This window comes from Camelus bactrianus, chromosome 22 (genome assembly GCF_048773025.1).
Source record: "Camelus bactrianus isolate YW-2024 breed Bactrian camel chromosome 22, ASM4877302v1, whole genome shotgun sequence".
NCBI lineage: Eukaryota > Metazoa > Chordata > Mammalia > Artiodactyla > Camelidae > Camelus > Camelus bactrianus.
The window spans coordinates 28,986,937-29,004,013 of NC_133560.1; the positions used below are offsets into that span (position 1 = coordinate 28,986,937).

A 17,077-nucleotide genomic window follows, 5' to 3' on the forward strand; every position below is an offset into this window, starting at 1 on the left:
GCTATTTAAAAAAATTGCTGGAGGCTGCTATGGGAAGAAAGGTTGTAGGTAGAATTGCCAGATAAAATTCAGTTAAATCTGAATTGTAGATACACAACAAATACTCTTTTAGTGTTACGTATGTTCCATGCAATATTTGTGACATAGTTATACGAAAGAAATGTTTGTTATACATTCTACAACATGGGTGAACCCTGAAGACATTATGTTCACTGAAAGGAACTAGTCACAGAAGGACAAACACTGTGTGATTCCACTCATAGGAAGTCCCTAAAGGAGTCAGATCCACAGAGACAGGAAGTAGTTGGTAGGGCCAGGGGCTAGGGGAGGGGGAGTCAGTGTTTAATGGGGACAGTTTCAGTTTGGGAAAGTGAGAAAGTTCTGGAGATAGATGGTGAGGATAGTTGCACAACAATGTGAATGTGCTTAATGCCACTGAGCTGTGCATTTTGAAATGATTAAAATGGTAAATTGATTGTATATTTTATCACAATGAAAATACTTAACAATAAATGCACATAGCATCCAGTAAAAATATTTTTTAAAATAGCTTTTTAAAAAATGGTTAAGATTGTAAACTTAGGGGAAGGGTATAGCTCAGTGGTAGAGTGAGTGCCTAGTATGCACGAGGTCCCAGGTTCAAGCCCCAGCACTACCATTAAAAATAAATAAATAAAATAAACCTAATTACCTCCCCCCAAAAAAATTAAATTAAAAAAATTTAATTGTAAACTTAAACTATAAAACATTAAAGTATTTGGGGTTTTTTTGTTTTTTGTTTTTTTTTTTTATAAAGTACTTGTTTTTTATCTGAAATTCAGATCTTACTGGGCGTTTTGTATTTTTATTTGCTGAAATGCTTAGGGATGGAAGTCCCATAATGAATGAGGAAGTTGGTGCAGAGGGGCCTGGATTAGGCCAAGGTACAGATGGGGACACTGAGGCCCAGAGAGGGGCATGCCTTGCCTGAGGTTACACATTCAGTTCATCCCAGGGCAAGAGAGCCACTTCTGCGAGTCCTCACCTCCAACGCCTTCCTGATTCGGTGGAAACTTCTCCCCCAGACCTTGAGCCAGTGCAGAAAACCAGAAGCTTCCTGCCCAGGCCTGGCTGAGCTATGTCAAGCAGATGAAAAAAAGATCAGCTCTGTTGAGAGCTGGGTGCAGGGTTCCCCAAGAGGCTTAGGAGGGCCCTCAAAGTGGCGGGTTGAGCAGAGAGAGGATACATGCCTTCCCGCCAAATAAGAGGCCAGTGAATCCCAAGGTTGAGCCAATAGTAATCACCTGGGGAGGTGACATTACTTCCTGTTCCCTGAGAGATGGGGCCTGACACCTGGCCCGAGGAGGCAAGGTGGGGAAGGCGCCAGTCTCAGCCCCGCCCAGAACTGCATGAAACGTCCCCTTCTAATCAGCAGGTGGCCCGAGCTCCTACTGTGTGCCACAGGCTTGCTCTCCAGTTTACAGCCTGGACCATTAGCTATCAGTCTTGTCTTTGGCAGATACCTACTGAGCACTTACCCAAGTAGAATTATAACTAACATTTATGGAGCAGTTCCAAGCCACAAACAGTAAGTAAGAATTTAACATGGTTAATTTCACTCCCCTGTCAATTGTTCTTTTCCATCCCTACTTTCCAGATAAGGAAACTGAGGCAGAGGGATAGCATCGGGGGTTGGAATCCAGGAGTGTGATTGGGGTCTGATGGTCCTAGGTTTGAATGTCCCTCTGCAAGCTGTGGGGATATAGACAAGTCCATCCGAAACTATAAATTGGTAAGAAATATCAGTACTTATTTCCCAGGGTTGTTTGTTTCAAAGGTTTGGTATGGATTTCTTATTACTTCTGTGACAAATTACCACAAATTTAGCAACTTAAAACAGTGCAAATCTAATTGGAAATGGTACATTCTGGAGATCAGAAGCCCCCCGTGGGTCTCAGTGGGCTAAAATCCAAGTATGGGCAGAATTGCATTCCTTCTAGAGGCTTTAGGGGTGAAGCCATTTTCTGGCCTTTTCCAGCTTCTACAAGCCGCCTGCATCCCTTGGCTTGTGGCCCCTTCCTACATCTTCAAAGCTACAACAGCAAGTTGGGTCCTTCTCGTGTTGTTGCAGTCACACATCTCTTCTGACCCTCCTGCTTCCTTCTTATAAGGACGCTGTGATCACACAGGGCCCATCTAAGTCATCCAGGATCACCTCTCCATCTCAAGGTCCTTAATTTAATTACATCGGCAACATCTCTTTTGCCACAAATGTCACCATATTCACAGGTTCTCAGGATTAGGACATGGTCATCTTTAGGGCCCACTCTTCTGCTGGCCCCTGGGATTCAAAGTATGGACCCTAGAGGGTCGAAGTACTATTTCTGCTGCACAAAAGCTGGGCAATCTTAAGCAAGTGGTTTGATTTCTCTGGGCCTTAGTTTACTCATCTGTAAAATGGGAGTCACAACAGTGTTTGGTTTATAAACAGAGCTGCTGTGAAGATTGTGATGATAACACAGAGAACATGGGCCAAACCCTCAAAAGAGAGCCAGGCACATAGTGAACACCCAGCAAATACAACCAATGGTTATTACAAGAGGGAGTTGCTTTGGGAGCTCAGAGAAGACTACATCCAGCATGAGAAAGGTGGTCAGGGAGGGCTTCCTGGAGGAAGAGGATTACTTTAGATGGATTGGAGAGAGGTCTCTTCCAGCAGAGGTGACTACTTGGACAAAGGCCTGGAGGTAATAAGCTATGAATAGTTCTAATTAGCTAAGGCAGAGAGGGCAAAGTGGGTGATGACAAGAGGTGAGGCTTGGCAGACCCCCAGGAGCCTCCTGATCTTGAATGTCAAACAGAGGAGCCCTACAGGGCTTCACTCTCAGGGAAGTGGCCGGGGGTGGAGGGGTCACTGCCATTGTCTGGCTGTGTGATTTTGGGCCTGTCTCTTTACCTCCATTGAGACTATAAAGGATATAATCCTTTATTTCACAGTGCTAAACTGTAATTTTCAATATTTCAAACATTTAGAAAGCATAAAAAGAGTAGCACAATGAACACAGTATGTTCTTCTATTGGTTACCTATTGGTGCCTGATAAATTACCCCAGAATTTAGTCACCTAAAACAACATTTAATGTCTCATGCAGATTCAGTGGGCCAGGGATCTGGGGGGTTCTGGCTGAGGGTCTCTCATGAGACTGCAGTCGAGACATCAGTCCAGGGGTGGTGAGAGAGTATAGCTCAGTGGCAAGAGTGGATGCCTAGCATCCACTGGGTTCAATTCCCATACCTCCATTAAAAAATAAAATAGATAAACATAATTACCTCTCCTCAACAAAATTTAAATAAAATAAATAAATTAAAAAAAAATGAGTCACTAACTCCAACTCACATTCAAGGGGAGAAGAATTGGGCTCCACCTTTGGAAAGGGGGACTGTCAAAGACTTTATGCACATATTTTAAAACTACCACAACACTGTACCTAGATTCAGCAATTAACATTTTCCCATACGTGGTTTATATATCTGTGTGTAAATATATACATATTTGTTTCTAAACAAATTTGGAAGTAAGTTTCATACATCTAGCATGACATTTCACCCTTAAATACTTCAGCATTTCCTAAGAATAAGGAAATTTTATTACATAAGTAAGATACCTTTATCACACCAAAAAATCATATTTATGCCAAGATATTATTTAATATTCAGTCCATTTTAAATTTCTTCATTGTTTTAAGAAGTTTTTGCAGCTTTCTTTTTTTTTGTACCAGGATCAAATCAAGGTTCATGCACTGCAAGTAAGGATTGTGTTCCTCTAATCCTTTTAAATTAGAATCTTGTTTATTTTTCACAACATTGACTTTCTGGAGCAAGCAGGTCAGCCAGCTTGGAGAATGTCTCACATCCCTTGTAATTCCTGTAACTTAGACCTAGAGGCTTAATTCAATTGTCTTGTATTTTAAAATAATATTTTCTATTGTAAAATTAATAGAGCTCCATTAAAGAAAACTTGGACACTAGGAAAAAAGGGAGAAAAATCCCCTATAACCCCCCCAAACCCAAGTAACCTGTGTTAGAATTTTGCCCTTCTTTCCTGCCTTGTTTTTCCATAGCATGCTTTCTACCTGCTGCAAACTGGTGGGCAGAAAGCACCCTCTATTGCATTTGTACTCATTGCTCTAGTGTGGTGGGGCCGCCTCCAAGCTGGACCCCAGTGATCTCTTTCCAGTGCTATTCTTATCCGTATTTTGTAGACAGGAAACTGAAGTTCAGGAAGGTGGTCTGCACTAGATTCTTCCTTAAATCCCGCCCACGCCCTTGGGATAATCTCCGTCTCCTTAATTTAACCCCCTTGGGGATCCGCCATCGCGGGTCTCCAAACCCTAGCCCTGAGCATCCTCTTCATTCTCTCCTCCACTGTGTGCGTGGGGGCTACTGGGCTGACCGCGGGGCTGGGGTGTGGGGGCCCTGAATGTCCCCGCATTGAATTGGGACTTTATCGCGTAACCGCTGGGGAGCCAGGGAAGGTTCCTGAGCAGCGGAAAGGACAGAGCCATTGCTTTCTCCGTGAGGGTCAGTCGGCCTGTCCCTCCCTCTCTTGTCTCTCTTTGGAGAACGCGGTGAAAAGCGCTCACATACAGCCTAGGAGCGCCTTCGTTGCCGATGGCAACAGAGTCCTGGAGAACCACCGAGACGTGGCCCAAGAGTGCAGAGCGGTCACTCTGGGGCCAGCAAGACGCGGAGAGCTAGAGAGGCACGCCCAGCCGATTGTCACGTGGGTGGCCGCGCGAAGGCGGGACTTCCGGCAGCACTGTATTTTCTTTCCGGTTGTTAGCTCCTGCCGGCCCCTCCCTGACTGGGCCCTGCGCCCCCCGCCCCCGCGGCCCCCCGCCGCTGGGCCCGCCACCACCATGAAGAAATTCTTCCAGGAGATCAAGGCCGACATCAAATTCAAGAGCGCGGGGCCCGGTCAGAAGCTCACAGAGTCGGTGGGGTGCGTGACGGGTGCTGGGGCTTGAGGCCCGGGGGCAGGGGGAGGGTGTGGGCTGGGGGAGGACAGAGAAGGCGAGAGGCAGGGAGGGGCAGCAGAGTCAGGGGGTGGGGAGAGACCTTGGGGGGGCGGGGCAAGGGGGAAGTGGAAATAAGGGGGAGGGGAGGCCTCTGGGGGCGGGGCAGGATGGGCGAGGCCCAAGGGGGCGGGGCTGCAGGAAGTGAGGGGTCTGGAGAGATCTTGGCGGGCTAGGGTGGGCAGTAAAGGAGAGACCAGGGGAGCGGAGAATGGGCATCACTTAAGATTGGGGGGAATCTAGGTGACCGGAAATTGGGGACTGATCCTGAAGAAGCAAGTAGAGCTGGGGTCGCAAAAAGTTGTGAGACTTGGAGTCCATGGCAATAGGGACCTGGGCCTTGGTTCTGGAGCAGGAGGGAGGACGGGATGAGGTTCTGGAAGGCCAGGGAGTCTGAGGCGTTGTTGGAGGGGTGGTCAGGTACTTGAGAGGTCCAGATAAACTGGGGGATGCTGCGAGGGGCTGAAGAAGATCTGAGAGGAGAATGGAGGCAGGTGAGTGGAGGCGAGGAGCTGGAGGAGTCTGTGACAGGAAGGAGATGGGGGCTGTGTGGGTGATGGCTGAGCTGGCCTGGAGGCCCCGAGGGAGATCTGGGAGGGGAGGGAGGTGGCCTGCACTTCCAGGCCTCTGACTTGTCTGGGAGGACTTGGAGAAGAGAAGGGCCTGGGGGCAACACTGGAGACTCCTTGGGGAGGTGTGTGAGGGGTCAGTGCTGTGAAAAGCTGGAGCAGGTACAGATGCCAGACCAAGGGATGGTGGGCTGAGAAGGAGGCATCACTGCGGGGTGGGTTGTGCAGAGGGAGTCTCAGAGGGGCTGAGGTTGCTACAGGGAGCTACAGAGGGTGCTGGAGGGCCTGTGGAAGTTTTGGATGGGGAGTGACTAAGAAAGATGTAAGGCTGGGGAGGGGTCTGTGAGGAATGATGGAAGGGATTGTGAAGAGGCGGGAACTGGGAGGAGTCAGAGAGTCTGGAAGGCTGGCAGGAAGGGATGGTGAGGGAATCATGAGGCAGTGGGCGTGGGTGAGGGAGAGTGGGTGTGTGGCAAGGACATCAGGGCATCTGTCACAAGGATTGGGCATTCCTGGGGTTCCTGGGAGGGGAGCACTGTGTGGGTGAAGGAGGCCCATGAAGGCCAGGTCTGTGAATAAGGGAGGAAAGCGCAGGTCCTGGGAGCCTGAGGTGGGGAGAGGAGGGCAGCAGGCCCAGGGGAGCCGTGGGCCAGACAAGGGGGTCCGTTCATTTGTTCAGCAAGTAGTCAGTGGAGATGGGGGGGGGCTGGTGCAGCTGAGACTGTGTGACAGGAAGGAGGTGGGGGCCGAGTGGGCGATGGCTCTGTCAGACTGGAGACCTGGGAGGGGAGGAGTGGGCAGTGAGATGGAGATCTGGGCTTCTGTGACTTCCCTGGAATGAGACTGGAAACTGAGGGTGTGTGGGAGGGTGTGTCCAGCACTGTTACGGTGGCAAAGAGAGAAAACCCCTGCCCTCTCAGGGCTCACCTTCTAGTGGGGAGAGTTGAACAAGTAAACCAATGTATAAATGATGAAAGATCAACCATGAAGGAAAATAAACAGTGTCAAGATAGGGACGTTGGGGACTGTTAGGTAGTCTGGGAAGGCCTCTCTGAGAAGGTGACCTTTGAACTGAGAGTTGGATGAGGTGAGACTCAGTCATTCGGAAATCAACCCCTGTCACCCACACACCCCTGTGAAGCAGTCTCTGCCAACCCGCTCCCAGACAGCACACTCCAGGCATAAGGCACAGAAAGTGCAAAGGTCCTGTGGTAGGAATGGTTGGGCCTATGTGAAAACAGCAAGGAGTGTAGATAAGATAGGAGTGAATGAGAGAAAGGGTCAGGTTGTAAGGGGCCTGTAGGCTTTGGAGGCTGCAGGATTCTCTTGTGCTTGTTACGGGGGCTTTGTGCAGAGGAGGGACAAGCCCTGGCCTGGGTTTTAGAAGGATCCCTCTGGCTGCATAAAGGGAGTGCGTGAGGGGTCTTGGAAAATGGCATTTTTATAGAAAGATCTAGATACCACATGGGGCTTGGGTGGAGCTACACGACTGGTCTTTTCTTCAGTGCGAAATCCTCAGCTATGGGGAGGGCTAGAGAGAGGGGCAGGGCTAGGCAGGAATCTCCCAGAGGCCTTGGGACAAGAAAAGAGGGCTGCCTGGGGATCTGAGCAGAGTGGCAGCGTAAGGGTCATGAACTGACAGCCTTGGTTCCTGAGAAGTTGGTAGAGATACAGCACAGATGATTCCAGCTACCGAGGTTGGGAGAGGGTCCTGAGGAAAGGAGGTCAGACCAGGTCATTTTCGTGCTAAGATTAGGAAGCTGCCCATCCCATGGGGTAATCACCTGCTTACCTCCCAGGAGGAGGGGAGATGAAACCAGATCTTTGTAACACACTCCACGCAGGGCTTGTGTGTGACCTGGCATGCTGCCCAAGCTTCCGTGACCCTCTGGGGCTTGTGAAAGGGGATCTAGAGACCTCCCCTAGAGGAATGTTGGTGTGAGGAATACACAGGCTGAACCCCAGCTAGCTCCTGGCACACTGCCTGGCATATAGCAGGTGCTCAGTAAATGAAGCCTGGATGTCTCACCGTTGTAGATAGTGGAGGGGGAGACTTCCTGAGGGAAGGGAGTGAGAGGCCTGAGGTCTCGGCCCCTGCAGACGGTAGGTGCTTCACGCCAGCTCCACGGCCCCACACTCACAGGCAGGCGCTCTTACCTCCACTTAACAGGTGACAGCTACCTGGCTCAGACTGGTGTAGGACTTGCCCAAAGGGGCAGAGCTGGGAGCAGAACCACCATCTGCCTGCCCCCACGTTGCCTCACTGTCCCTCTGTGTCTGCTCAGGGAAAAGGCCCCCAAAGAAAAGCCCAACCAGCCGGCGATCCGGCAGCCCCGCCAGGGACCCACTGATGAGGCGCAGATGGCGGCCGCGGCAGCCCTGGCCCGGCTTGAGCAGAAGCAGCCCAGGGCGCGGGGCCCCACGTCACAGGACTCCATCCGGAACCAGGGTAAGCTGCAGCCGTCCTTGGGCTGCTGTCGGGACGCAGGGAGAGGTGGTGCGGGCCTTTGCCCCTCCACCCTCGAGGCTGATCCTCCACTGTTCGTGGGTCCCAGACCCTGTGCTTGGCTCCGGGTGAAAATCATTGCATTAACCATTGATTTGGAGTTGGAGGGGTGGTTTAAATCACAGTTGTGAACCGGTCCACAAAGGGGAGATGCAGGTGAAAGGCAGAGGGGTCTGCCGTGGTCTGGGTGGCTCAGACCTCAGGGAGATTGCGGAGGGGAGACAGGAGGAACGCATGGTCTGGCACAGCCTGGGGGTTTGGAGAGGCGGTGGGGCCTCGTGGGACCTTGAGCTGCAAGAATTCGAATTTGACCCACGTGAGGATCCGGGCTGGGGAGGGCGTGTGCCTGGCTCACTGGCTCACACACCGACCCATACCTGTCTCTCCAGTGAGAAAGGAACTTCGAGCTGAAGCGACTATCAGTGGGAACCTGGACGCCCTGGGGACCAACACGGTAAGAGCCTCCCTAGTGGCAGCACAACATCCTGAGGGGCGGCCTGGGGTTGGCGAGCTGGGGGCCCTTAGAGGCCCTGCTTGGGCTCTCTCCTGTGTCAGGTGTGGGGAGGCTGGGGAGACACAGAAGAGATGTCCCAGTGGATCAGTCACCTCTGGCCTTGGGGTGTGAAGGAGGTTGGGGGACCCCACCTTGAAAGGTAGAGGTGGCTGTGGTGGAACGTGGTGTCCTCTGGGACCTGCATGCTTGGCACCTAACGACACCAGGCCCAGACGTTGGGAGAGGGACTGAACCTCCACTAAGTCATCCCCACAGCCTGTGACCCCATGAGAGTAGGTACTGTTATAGCTCCCACTTTCCAGAAGAGAAAACAGGTTCAGAGAGGTGAGGCCAGCTGTCCTCAATCATGCACCTCAAAACCAGCAAGGGCAGGACTACAGCCGTAGTCTGTCCTGCTCTAAAGCCCTTACCCTAGCACTGCCCTCTGCTGCCTTACTTAGAAGTAGAAGGGTGCCACAGAGACTGGTGCAATCAGGACAGGGTTCCTGGAGGAGGCAGGCCTTGAAGGAGAACTTGAGCAGAAAGGCTGTTCTGAGCAGCGCTTCCCGTCAGGCCTCACTGAATTTTAGAAAGGAGGAGACCCTGAAGATTGTCTAGGAATTGAGGGCCAGGGTGAGGCTGGGACTGGTCCAGGGCACCATGACTCCTGACTCTCCACTAAAGCCCCTTCCTCACCAGAGGGGGAATGGGAACAGCAGGAGCCATCGACTGAGCGCTTGCCCTGTCTGGAGCTGCCACATGTTCCTTACCTTGTTTAAGTCTGAGGTGGTCCTGTGGGACATCTTACAGACCAGAAGACAGGCTCAAAGGGGCTTGGCCACTTGGCCAAGGTGTCCCATGGCCAGTAGGCGGAGGGGACAGCATTGGGACCAGGGGTGTTTGGCTCCCAGGACCAAGCTCTCAGGGCTTTGGCTCACAATCCAAGCTGAGACGCCTTCACCCCTCCTCCCAGGTGCCTGAGCCCAAAGAAGAAGGCTCGACCCACCTGGCGGTGCCCGGAGTGTACTTCACCTGCCCGCTCACAGGGGCCATCCTGAGGAAGGACCAGCGGGACACCCGCATCAGAGAGGCCATTCTCTCGGTGAGTGCCCGCCCGCCCCGGTGCTGGAGCCGCCTCCCAGGAGCCCGGCTGGCACCGAGGCCCTGTCACGTCCCCACCTGCGTATGCTGTGGTCTGTTTTAATCTCTCTCTAAGGAGGTAATATTCACACATGGGATAGAATTCAAAATACAGAAGGGTAGGTGGGGAAAAGCTGCCTCCCGCCCACCTCCGGGCCACCCTCCCCGAGGCAGCTGTCGGTGGTGGTTTCCGTCCCTATTCAGACAGAGTCCTAACGCGTACAAACCACCGAAGCCTCTGTAGCTCCCCACACTTGTTGTGTTTTTATTTTATGTAACAGGTAATGTATCATTTATACCTGACATGGAAACTGCTGGGTGTTATGTCAATACAGAGAGAACTCCCATTTTTTTCTTTTTTATTCCTTAAAACCCTGTATCTGGAAGTAATTTCAAACTTAAAGAAAAATTGCAAGAACTAAAAGAACACCTGAATACCTTTTACCCAGGGCCTGAGTTCCAGTAGGAACTTATTACTAATTTGTCTTACTACTGTTCTGACAAATTGCTGCGAACTTAGTGGCTTCAGACAGCATGTCTCTCCTCTTAGTTCTGGAAGTTAGAAGTGGGACGTGGGTCTCACTGAGCTACAGTCAGGGTGCCTTCTGGGAGCCCTGAGGGGAGTCAGGCTGTCTGAATTCCGTGGCTCCTTCCTCCTTCCTCCATCTTCGCTGCCCGCGGTGCCAGGCCAGGGCTCTCTCAACTGCCATCTCTCTGCTGCTCTCTCCTCTCCCTCATCCCCCTTTTAAGGGCTGGACTGAGTCTGCTGGGCTCACCCGGATAATCCAGGCTCATCTCCCTATTTTAAGGTCCACTTGATCAGCAGCCTCAACTCTACCTGCCTCCTTCCTGCCCCCGGCCAGGTAACTTAGCACATTCACAGGTTCCAGGGATCAGGACACACATATCTATCATTCAGCCCATCTTAGCCAGATTTGCCAGTTGTTAACATTTTTAATCCCATTTGCTTTGTCACCCTTATTTTTTTCTGAGCAGTTTGAGGGAAAGTCTGCTTTCTCCATACCGACTGTGTGCTGTTCACTGCAAATTGTTCCCTGTTTACCCAGCCCCACGTGGAAGAGCATGTGGGAAGGTTCATCTTTTGCTAGTGAGGACAGTTGATATGAAAACGTCTGCACGTCACTTCGAGCTGTAGGTTGTTCTGGAAGCAGAGCTCCTGGGACAAAGGACACTTGTGTCGGGCTTTGGATGGTTGTGAGCAGGTGACCCTGCATGAAGGTGTCCGGACTCACACTCCTGCCAGCAGCGTGACAGAGTACCCACTTCTTTGTCCCCTCCGCCATCACTGTTGCCAGACTTTTTTTTGTCTTTATCCAAATTGATAGGTAAAAACAAGAGCTTAGTTTTAATTTGCATTTCCCTTATTTTGGGTTAGGTTGGCTATGTTTTCATATGAGAATGCATCCTTTGCCCATTTTTGTGTTGGGTGTTGGTTCTTTTTCTTACTGATTTGTAGGCAGTTTTTTAATCAAGAAACTTAGTGTTTTGGCTGTGGTTCGAGTTGTGAATACTTCTCTCCGGTTGTTTACTTTTAGTCGACATACACCACGTTGCCACGTAGAAATTTTTTCTCTCTATAATTGGGTGTGTCAGTTTTATTTTATGGCTTTCGGGTTTTGTGGCATACTTAGAAAGTCCTTCCCCACCTTGGGATTAAAACAGTTCCATGGTTTTTCTAGTGCTTTTCTGTTTTGCTTTTTGTTGTGTGTTTTGTTTTAATGTTTAAAGCTTTGATCCAGCTGGAATTTATCCCTGTGTAGAATATGAAGCATGGAGCTAGTGTTTTCTTTTCTCCCAGATAGTTACCGATTTTTCCCAGTCCCCATTTATTGAAAACACCCGTCTTTTGGCCGCAGCTGTGAAATCTGCCCTTGTCACCAGGTAAATCCCTACATGGATTCTGTTCTTCCCGGACGCTCTGTTCCTTTGCCCCTTGTCTGTCTGTGTGCCCTGGCCCTAATTCAAACGAGGCTGCAGGCCACCTGGAAACATCTGAGAACGGCGTTTGGAGCTGCGGCTCTTCCCCAGGGGGTGGCTCTGCTGGCTCTTAGGAGGTAGGTGGGGTGGTCTGCCAGGGCTGGCCTGGCTCAGCCGTGTCCTGATGCCCCCATCTCACTGTTTCTCTGCAGACCTGCTTTCTCTGCCCTTTTCGGCCCTTTTGTCCTACTCCAGCAACTAAACTGGCCGGCTGGGCTGGGTCCCAACTTGAGGTTCACAGGAGAGCTGGCCTAGCTTGGATCCGACATCCGAGTGCCACCAGCGTGGCTGCTGAAGGCTCACGCCTGTGTAGTTTTAGGGAGGCGGCTGGGGCAGGGGCAGGGCCGGGGCAAGGCCCACACCTGCCTTCCCTGAGCTCTGAGCGTGCCCGGGCCAGGCCTCTGGCTGGGCTTCTGTGAGGCTGTCCGGGGTGACCTGAGCGTGCCGGCTTGTCTGTGCTCTGACACATCGCCTCTGGTGACCCAGCTGTCAACCGGACAGTGCAAATGAACTGGGGCTGATGCGGGTGGCAGCCCTGCTCGCCCTGTGCCTGTTGCCTTTCTAGGACAGCAGAGAAACGAGACCACATGGCGTGGCCGTGTGCGGTGGCTGTCCAGAGCGCGGGCAGATCTGCTGCGCAGTCTTGCTCCTCGCTTTAGCTGCCGTTCTCGGCCTCTCCCCGCCGGGATGCTGTTCACAAAGTCCCTGGCGTTGGGGGGCAGCTCAGAGGCTGGGCTGGCTGAGGGATCAAACGTAGGCCCTGTGACCTCTCCAGAGTTCCAGCTTCAACTCCCCCCCTCCCCAGGGAAGCAGGTGGAACCCCTGAGGCTCGGGGACTGGTCAGTGGTATTTCCACTATTTTGCCTCCCCAGCTGTGTGCCAGGCAGCCACGGGTCACAGACCTCTTTTGTGTCCTGTCTGTGCCACCTGTTTCTGAAACGCCCCTTGTCGGGCTGGGAGATTAGGAGGGGATGGTGCATCCACGGTGGCCACTGGGTTCTGGGTGCCCAGAAAGCTGCAGCGCCCTTGGCAGAGCTCAGTGCTGGGGTCGGGCTCCAGGGTCAGAGCGGAAGGCAGAGGTCTGTGTCAGACTGACCTGAGGGGTGGCGTCGGCTCAGCTGCCAACGCCCCCTCTTCCCTAGAGGTGAGGGCAGGGCCAAGGCCTGTGATGGAGTCATCAAAAGAGCTCTTCTTCCTTTGCTGCTGGGCAAGTACAGTTGAGTTTGCATCAGTCACACGCTGGGGCCTGCTATGAGACAGTTCCTACCATCATCACCCGTGTCACCGTTGCCACCTGAGTGCTGAGACCAGGCTGCTCAGCAGGCATGGCCTCCAGGCCCCGAGGTGGGTGCTTTCTGACTTGCTTTCCTCCCTCCTCCCAGCACTTTTCCACCGACCCGGTGGCTGCCTCCATCATGAAGATCCACACCTTCAACAAGGACCGGGACCGGGTGAAGCTGGGCGTGGACACCATCGCCAAGTGAGTGGGTGGCCCCATCCCATGGGGTCCCACCCTTCACTCCCCTGAGCCCTCAGGGAAGGGGCTTGGCCTCCTTGGGCCTCAGTTTACCTGTCTGTGTTATGAAAGGGTTTACCAAATCGGGGGTTCCCCCCGCCGGCTTCCCTTCGGGATCATCAGAAGAATGTGAAGGAGGCGTGGTATCTCCACCCCCAGTCGCCTGATTGAGCAGGTCCCCGGGGACTCAAAGGTCTGTGTTGCTCAGGAGCCCCCAAGCTGGCTCTGGGGATGGTTATCCTGGCTCTGCCTGCTCCACCCCTCTATGCAGGTTCCTCGGTGCCCTCAGGGGGAGGCAGGTCAGAGAAGGAGGCCCAGCCTCAGCAGCACCAGGGGCTGGGTATCCAAGGTATGATGGTAGCCTTCCCTGGGGTCACTCTTAGCATGAGCCAGTGTGGCTCTGAGTGGCTGTCCTGTCCTCCCCAGGTACCTGGACAACATCCACCTGCATCCCGAGGAGGAGAAGTACCGGAAGATCAAGCTGCAGAACAAGGTGTTCCAGGTGAGGGCTGCCACCAGGGTGACGTAGCCTGGTGTGGCTGGCGTGACTGGCGTGGCTGGGCCCATGAGGCCACAGGGGACCCAGTCTGGTGGTGGGAGCATCTAGCCTGCAAACACCCAGCGGTGCCTGAAGCCAGGCTGCAGAAGGGCCCCCACAGGGTTCGGGAGTTGAGGTGCACATGTCGTGCACAATACGCGACGTTGTCTGCTCTCCCTGCCACCCACAGTGTGTTTGACTTTTCTTTGAATTAGCTGGGAACACATTAGCACTGGGGAGGTTTTTCACACAAATGCGGACTTTTGATTTCTATGGAGAAATCGCAGGGTCCTGCCACCCTGGCCTGTAGTACCCGTGCAGCTGGCAGGGTACTGCTGTCTCCTGGTGGCCCCCACCTGCATCCAGCATCACACAGCCCGCCTCCCCACACTGTCCTTTGACTCTTCCTTCTGCCTCCTTCACCTTAGTGTCGACTGTTAGGGGTCCCAGGCCCTCTGAGCTTAGTCCCGCAGACTGCTTTCGGGATTCATCCTGTCCAGGGGCAGCCGCTGCTGAGACTGGGGCCTCTGGGCTGGGAGGGTGGTGTGGGCAGTGAGATTCATGGGGCACAAGAAGGCCCCAAGGGTCTTGTGTGACCTCTGGCTCCGCTCCCAGGAGCGCATTAACTGCCTGGAAGGGACCCACGAGTTTTTTGAGGCTATCGGCTTCCAGAAGGTGTTGCTTCCAGTCCCTGACCAGGGTAAGAGGGACAGTGAAGGGCCTTGGCTGAGCCTTGAGGAGTGGGTGGGAGGGCCCGGTGCGGGGGGGCTCCCTCCCGCGGCAGTGACATCAGTCCGTCTGTGCCCCAGAGGGCCCTGAAGAGTTCTACGTGCTGAGCGAGGACGTCCTGGCCCAGCCCGAGAGCCTGGAGCAGCACAAGGAGCAGCTGCTGCGCGCCGAGCCCGTGCGGGCCACGCTGGCCCGCCAGCGCCGGGTCTTCCGGCCCTCACCCCTGGCCTCCCAGTTTGACCTGCCTGCAGACTTCTTCAACCTCACAGCCGAGGAGATCAAGCGGGAGCAGAGGCTCCGGTCGGAGGCCGTGGAGCGGCTGAGCGTGCTGCGGACCAAGGCCATGCGCGAGCGGGAGGAGCAGAGGGAGCTGCGCAAGTACACGTACACGCTGCTGCGCGTGCGTTTCCCCGACGGCTGCCTCCTCCAGGGTGCGTGCCTGCTGCCCGGCTGACCTGCCAGGCTGGGCTCTGGGCGCGGCGTGGCCGCTGCTGCCTTGGGCTTGCTGGGCCCGGGAGGCAGCAGAAGGCCTCTCTGGTCTGAGCTCGTCCTGGGGGAGGCACTCCAGCCCCATCTTCAGGCGAGGAGGGTGATAGCTCAGGGGGCTGGGTGGGCCCAGGCGGGTTCCCACGAGCTCCAGCGCCACCTGCCTGTCTTGCCCCCAGGGACCTTCTATGCCCGGGAGCGGGTGGCGGCACTGTACGGGTTTGTCCGGGAGGCCTTGCAGAGTGACTGGCTGCCTTTTGAGCTGCTGGCCTCAGGTGGGCAGAAGCTGTCCGAGGATGAGAACCTGGCCTTCAATGAGTGCGGGCTGGTGAGTGCAGCAGGTCCGGGGTCTCTCAGGTTCTTGAATTCTTGATGAGGGGGATGCTCTTTAGTTTGGGGTGGCCTTAGGGGAAGGTATCCTGGGGCCAGCCTTCCCAGGTTTAATATGTCCCACCTTTCCACTTACTTGCAGTGTGATCTTGAGTAACTTCTTGTCTATAAAACGGGAGTGTGGCAAGTGTGTAGTCTTCTGAGCAGCAGGACAAGTGTGGCATTCGAAACGCAGGGAATTACTGGGGAGGATGCAGGAGGGGGCCTGAGGGTGACCAGACCCTGATTCAGGGAGTCTGGGAGGGCCTGACTGCCCTGGATATTGGGTCAGCGTCAGCCTGGCCATTGCCAGAGGATCCCCTGCTACGGGGACGGACTGACTGCATGACTGTGTTGTCACTGGCGGGGAGTGGCCCCAGGTGGGCCTGGCTCCAGCTTAAAGATTTTAACATGAAGACAGGGCTTCTGTCACATAAAGGCCAGAGCAGGGCTGAGGCTTCTCATCCCGTTGCAGGTGCCCTCAGCCCTCCTGTCCTTCTCGTGGGACACGGCGGTGCTGGAAGACATCAGGGCCGCGGGGGCCGAGCCGGACTCATCTATCCTGAAACCTGAGCTCCTGTCGGCCATTGAGAGGCTCTAGTGAAATAAAAGCAGGGTTGGCTTCAGCCCCCGTGGGTCTGTCTTGTGCTCCTCCTGCCTCCCTCACACTCCTCTCGTCCCAGTCCCCCCACCACTCCAGGGCCTCCCGGCCTCCTCTGGAACCGCCTGCCCTGGCCCCCAGTGCACGTGGGTGTGGGGAGGGGCACTGCTTGGCCATGGACATGTGCTGTGACCGTGGCCTGGAGAGGACAGTCACTGTTGACCTGCGTACAGAACCCCCAGGCAGGAGGGCAGGCCTGCAGCATGGCCCAGTGTCCGTGTACTGTGGCCCAAGTGGCTGTGGCTGGCCCTGAGGTGACCGGCAGCAGAGGGAGACACTGGGCCTGTCAGGACAGTTCTGTAAAATTATGAACCTGAATAAACAGGCTGTTTGACCAGTTTCCTGGTGGGTCCAAGCTGTCAGGTGAAGTGTAGGTTTAGAAGCTGCAGAGTTGCTGGCCAGAGGGCTGGCTATGGCTCCTGGTGAAGTGGGACCTGCTCTTGGGGACGTGTCTGGGGGCCCAGGAGCCCGCGTGTCGGGGCAAGCTCTTCATTTCCTGTGCTTTCCTGGGGGGGCAATCCCTGACTGTTGTCTCCACCTGCCAGATGAGCCTGCTGGGGAGGGCTTCCCAGGGCCTGGGGCTGTCGGGGCCAGAGCTGTGCAGGCCTGGCAGACCAGGCTCCCTGCCGATGTCCACATCCTCACTCCCGGAAACTGCATGTCACTCATGTGATGAAGGGTGAGTTGGGAGATGGCCCTTGTTGTGGTGCTGGGCCCAGTGTCATCGCAGGACAACAACATGGAAGAAAGCGGGAGAGGGAGATGTGACGCTGTGGGTTTCAAAGACGGAGGAAGGGGCTACGAGCCAAGGAATTCAAATGGCCTCTAAAAGCTGAAAAAGGCACAGAAGTGGATCCCCTGGAACTTCTAGAAGGAACCAGCCCTGCTGACACCTCATCAGACTTCTGCCCCCTAGAATTGTAAGAACAGGTTTGTGGTGATTTGTTACCACAGCCACAAGGAGTGAGTACAGGCGGAACCCGGGGCCTGGAGTGTGGGCTGCACTTGCCTGAGCCTGG

At 54.1% G+C, this 17,077-nt stretch overlaps 1 protein-coding gene across 1 annotated transcript; it reads left to right on the top strand.

The window, feature by feature from the left end:
• The first annotated feature begins 4,777 nt into the window (after nt 1-4,777).
• On the top strand, nt 4,778-16,023 carry UBXN6 (UBX domain protein 6). The gene is made up of 10 exons (XM_074351062.1): nt 4,778-4,980; nt 7,908-8,071; nt 8,518-8,582; nt 9,595-9,723; nt 13,142-13,239; nt 13,702-13,777; nt 14,429-14,513; nt 14,623-14,973; nt 15,208-15,356; nt 15,873-16,023. The coding sequence occupies exons 1-10, from the start codon at nt 4,898-4,900 to the stop codon at nt 15,996-15,998; spliced, it is 1,326 nt and encodes a 441-aa protein (XP_074207163.1). The 5' UTR covers nt 4,778-4,897; the 3' UTR covers nt 15,999-16,023.
• The last annotated feature ends 1,054 nt before the right edge of the window (nt 16,024-17,077 follow it).

What these genes read in the sequence shown, in the direction of transcription:
- UBXN6 (XM_074351062.1), top strand. Translation starts at nt 4,898, where the DNA reads ATGAAGAAATTCTTCCAGGAGATCAAGGCCGACATCAAATTCAAGAGC. An exon ending in ACGCCCTGGGGACCAACACG is followed by an intron (nt 8,583 to 9,594) that starts GTAAGAGCCTCC and finishes CCCTCCTCCCAG; the next exon opens with GTGCCTGAGCCCAAAGAAGA. An exon ending in GCTTCCAGTCCCTGACCAGG is followed by an intron (nt 14,514 to 14,622) that starts GTAAGAGGGACA and finishes TCTGTGCCCCAG; the next exon opens with AGGGCCCTGAAGAGTTCTAC.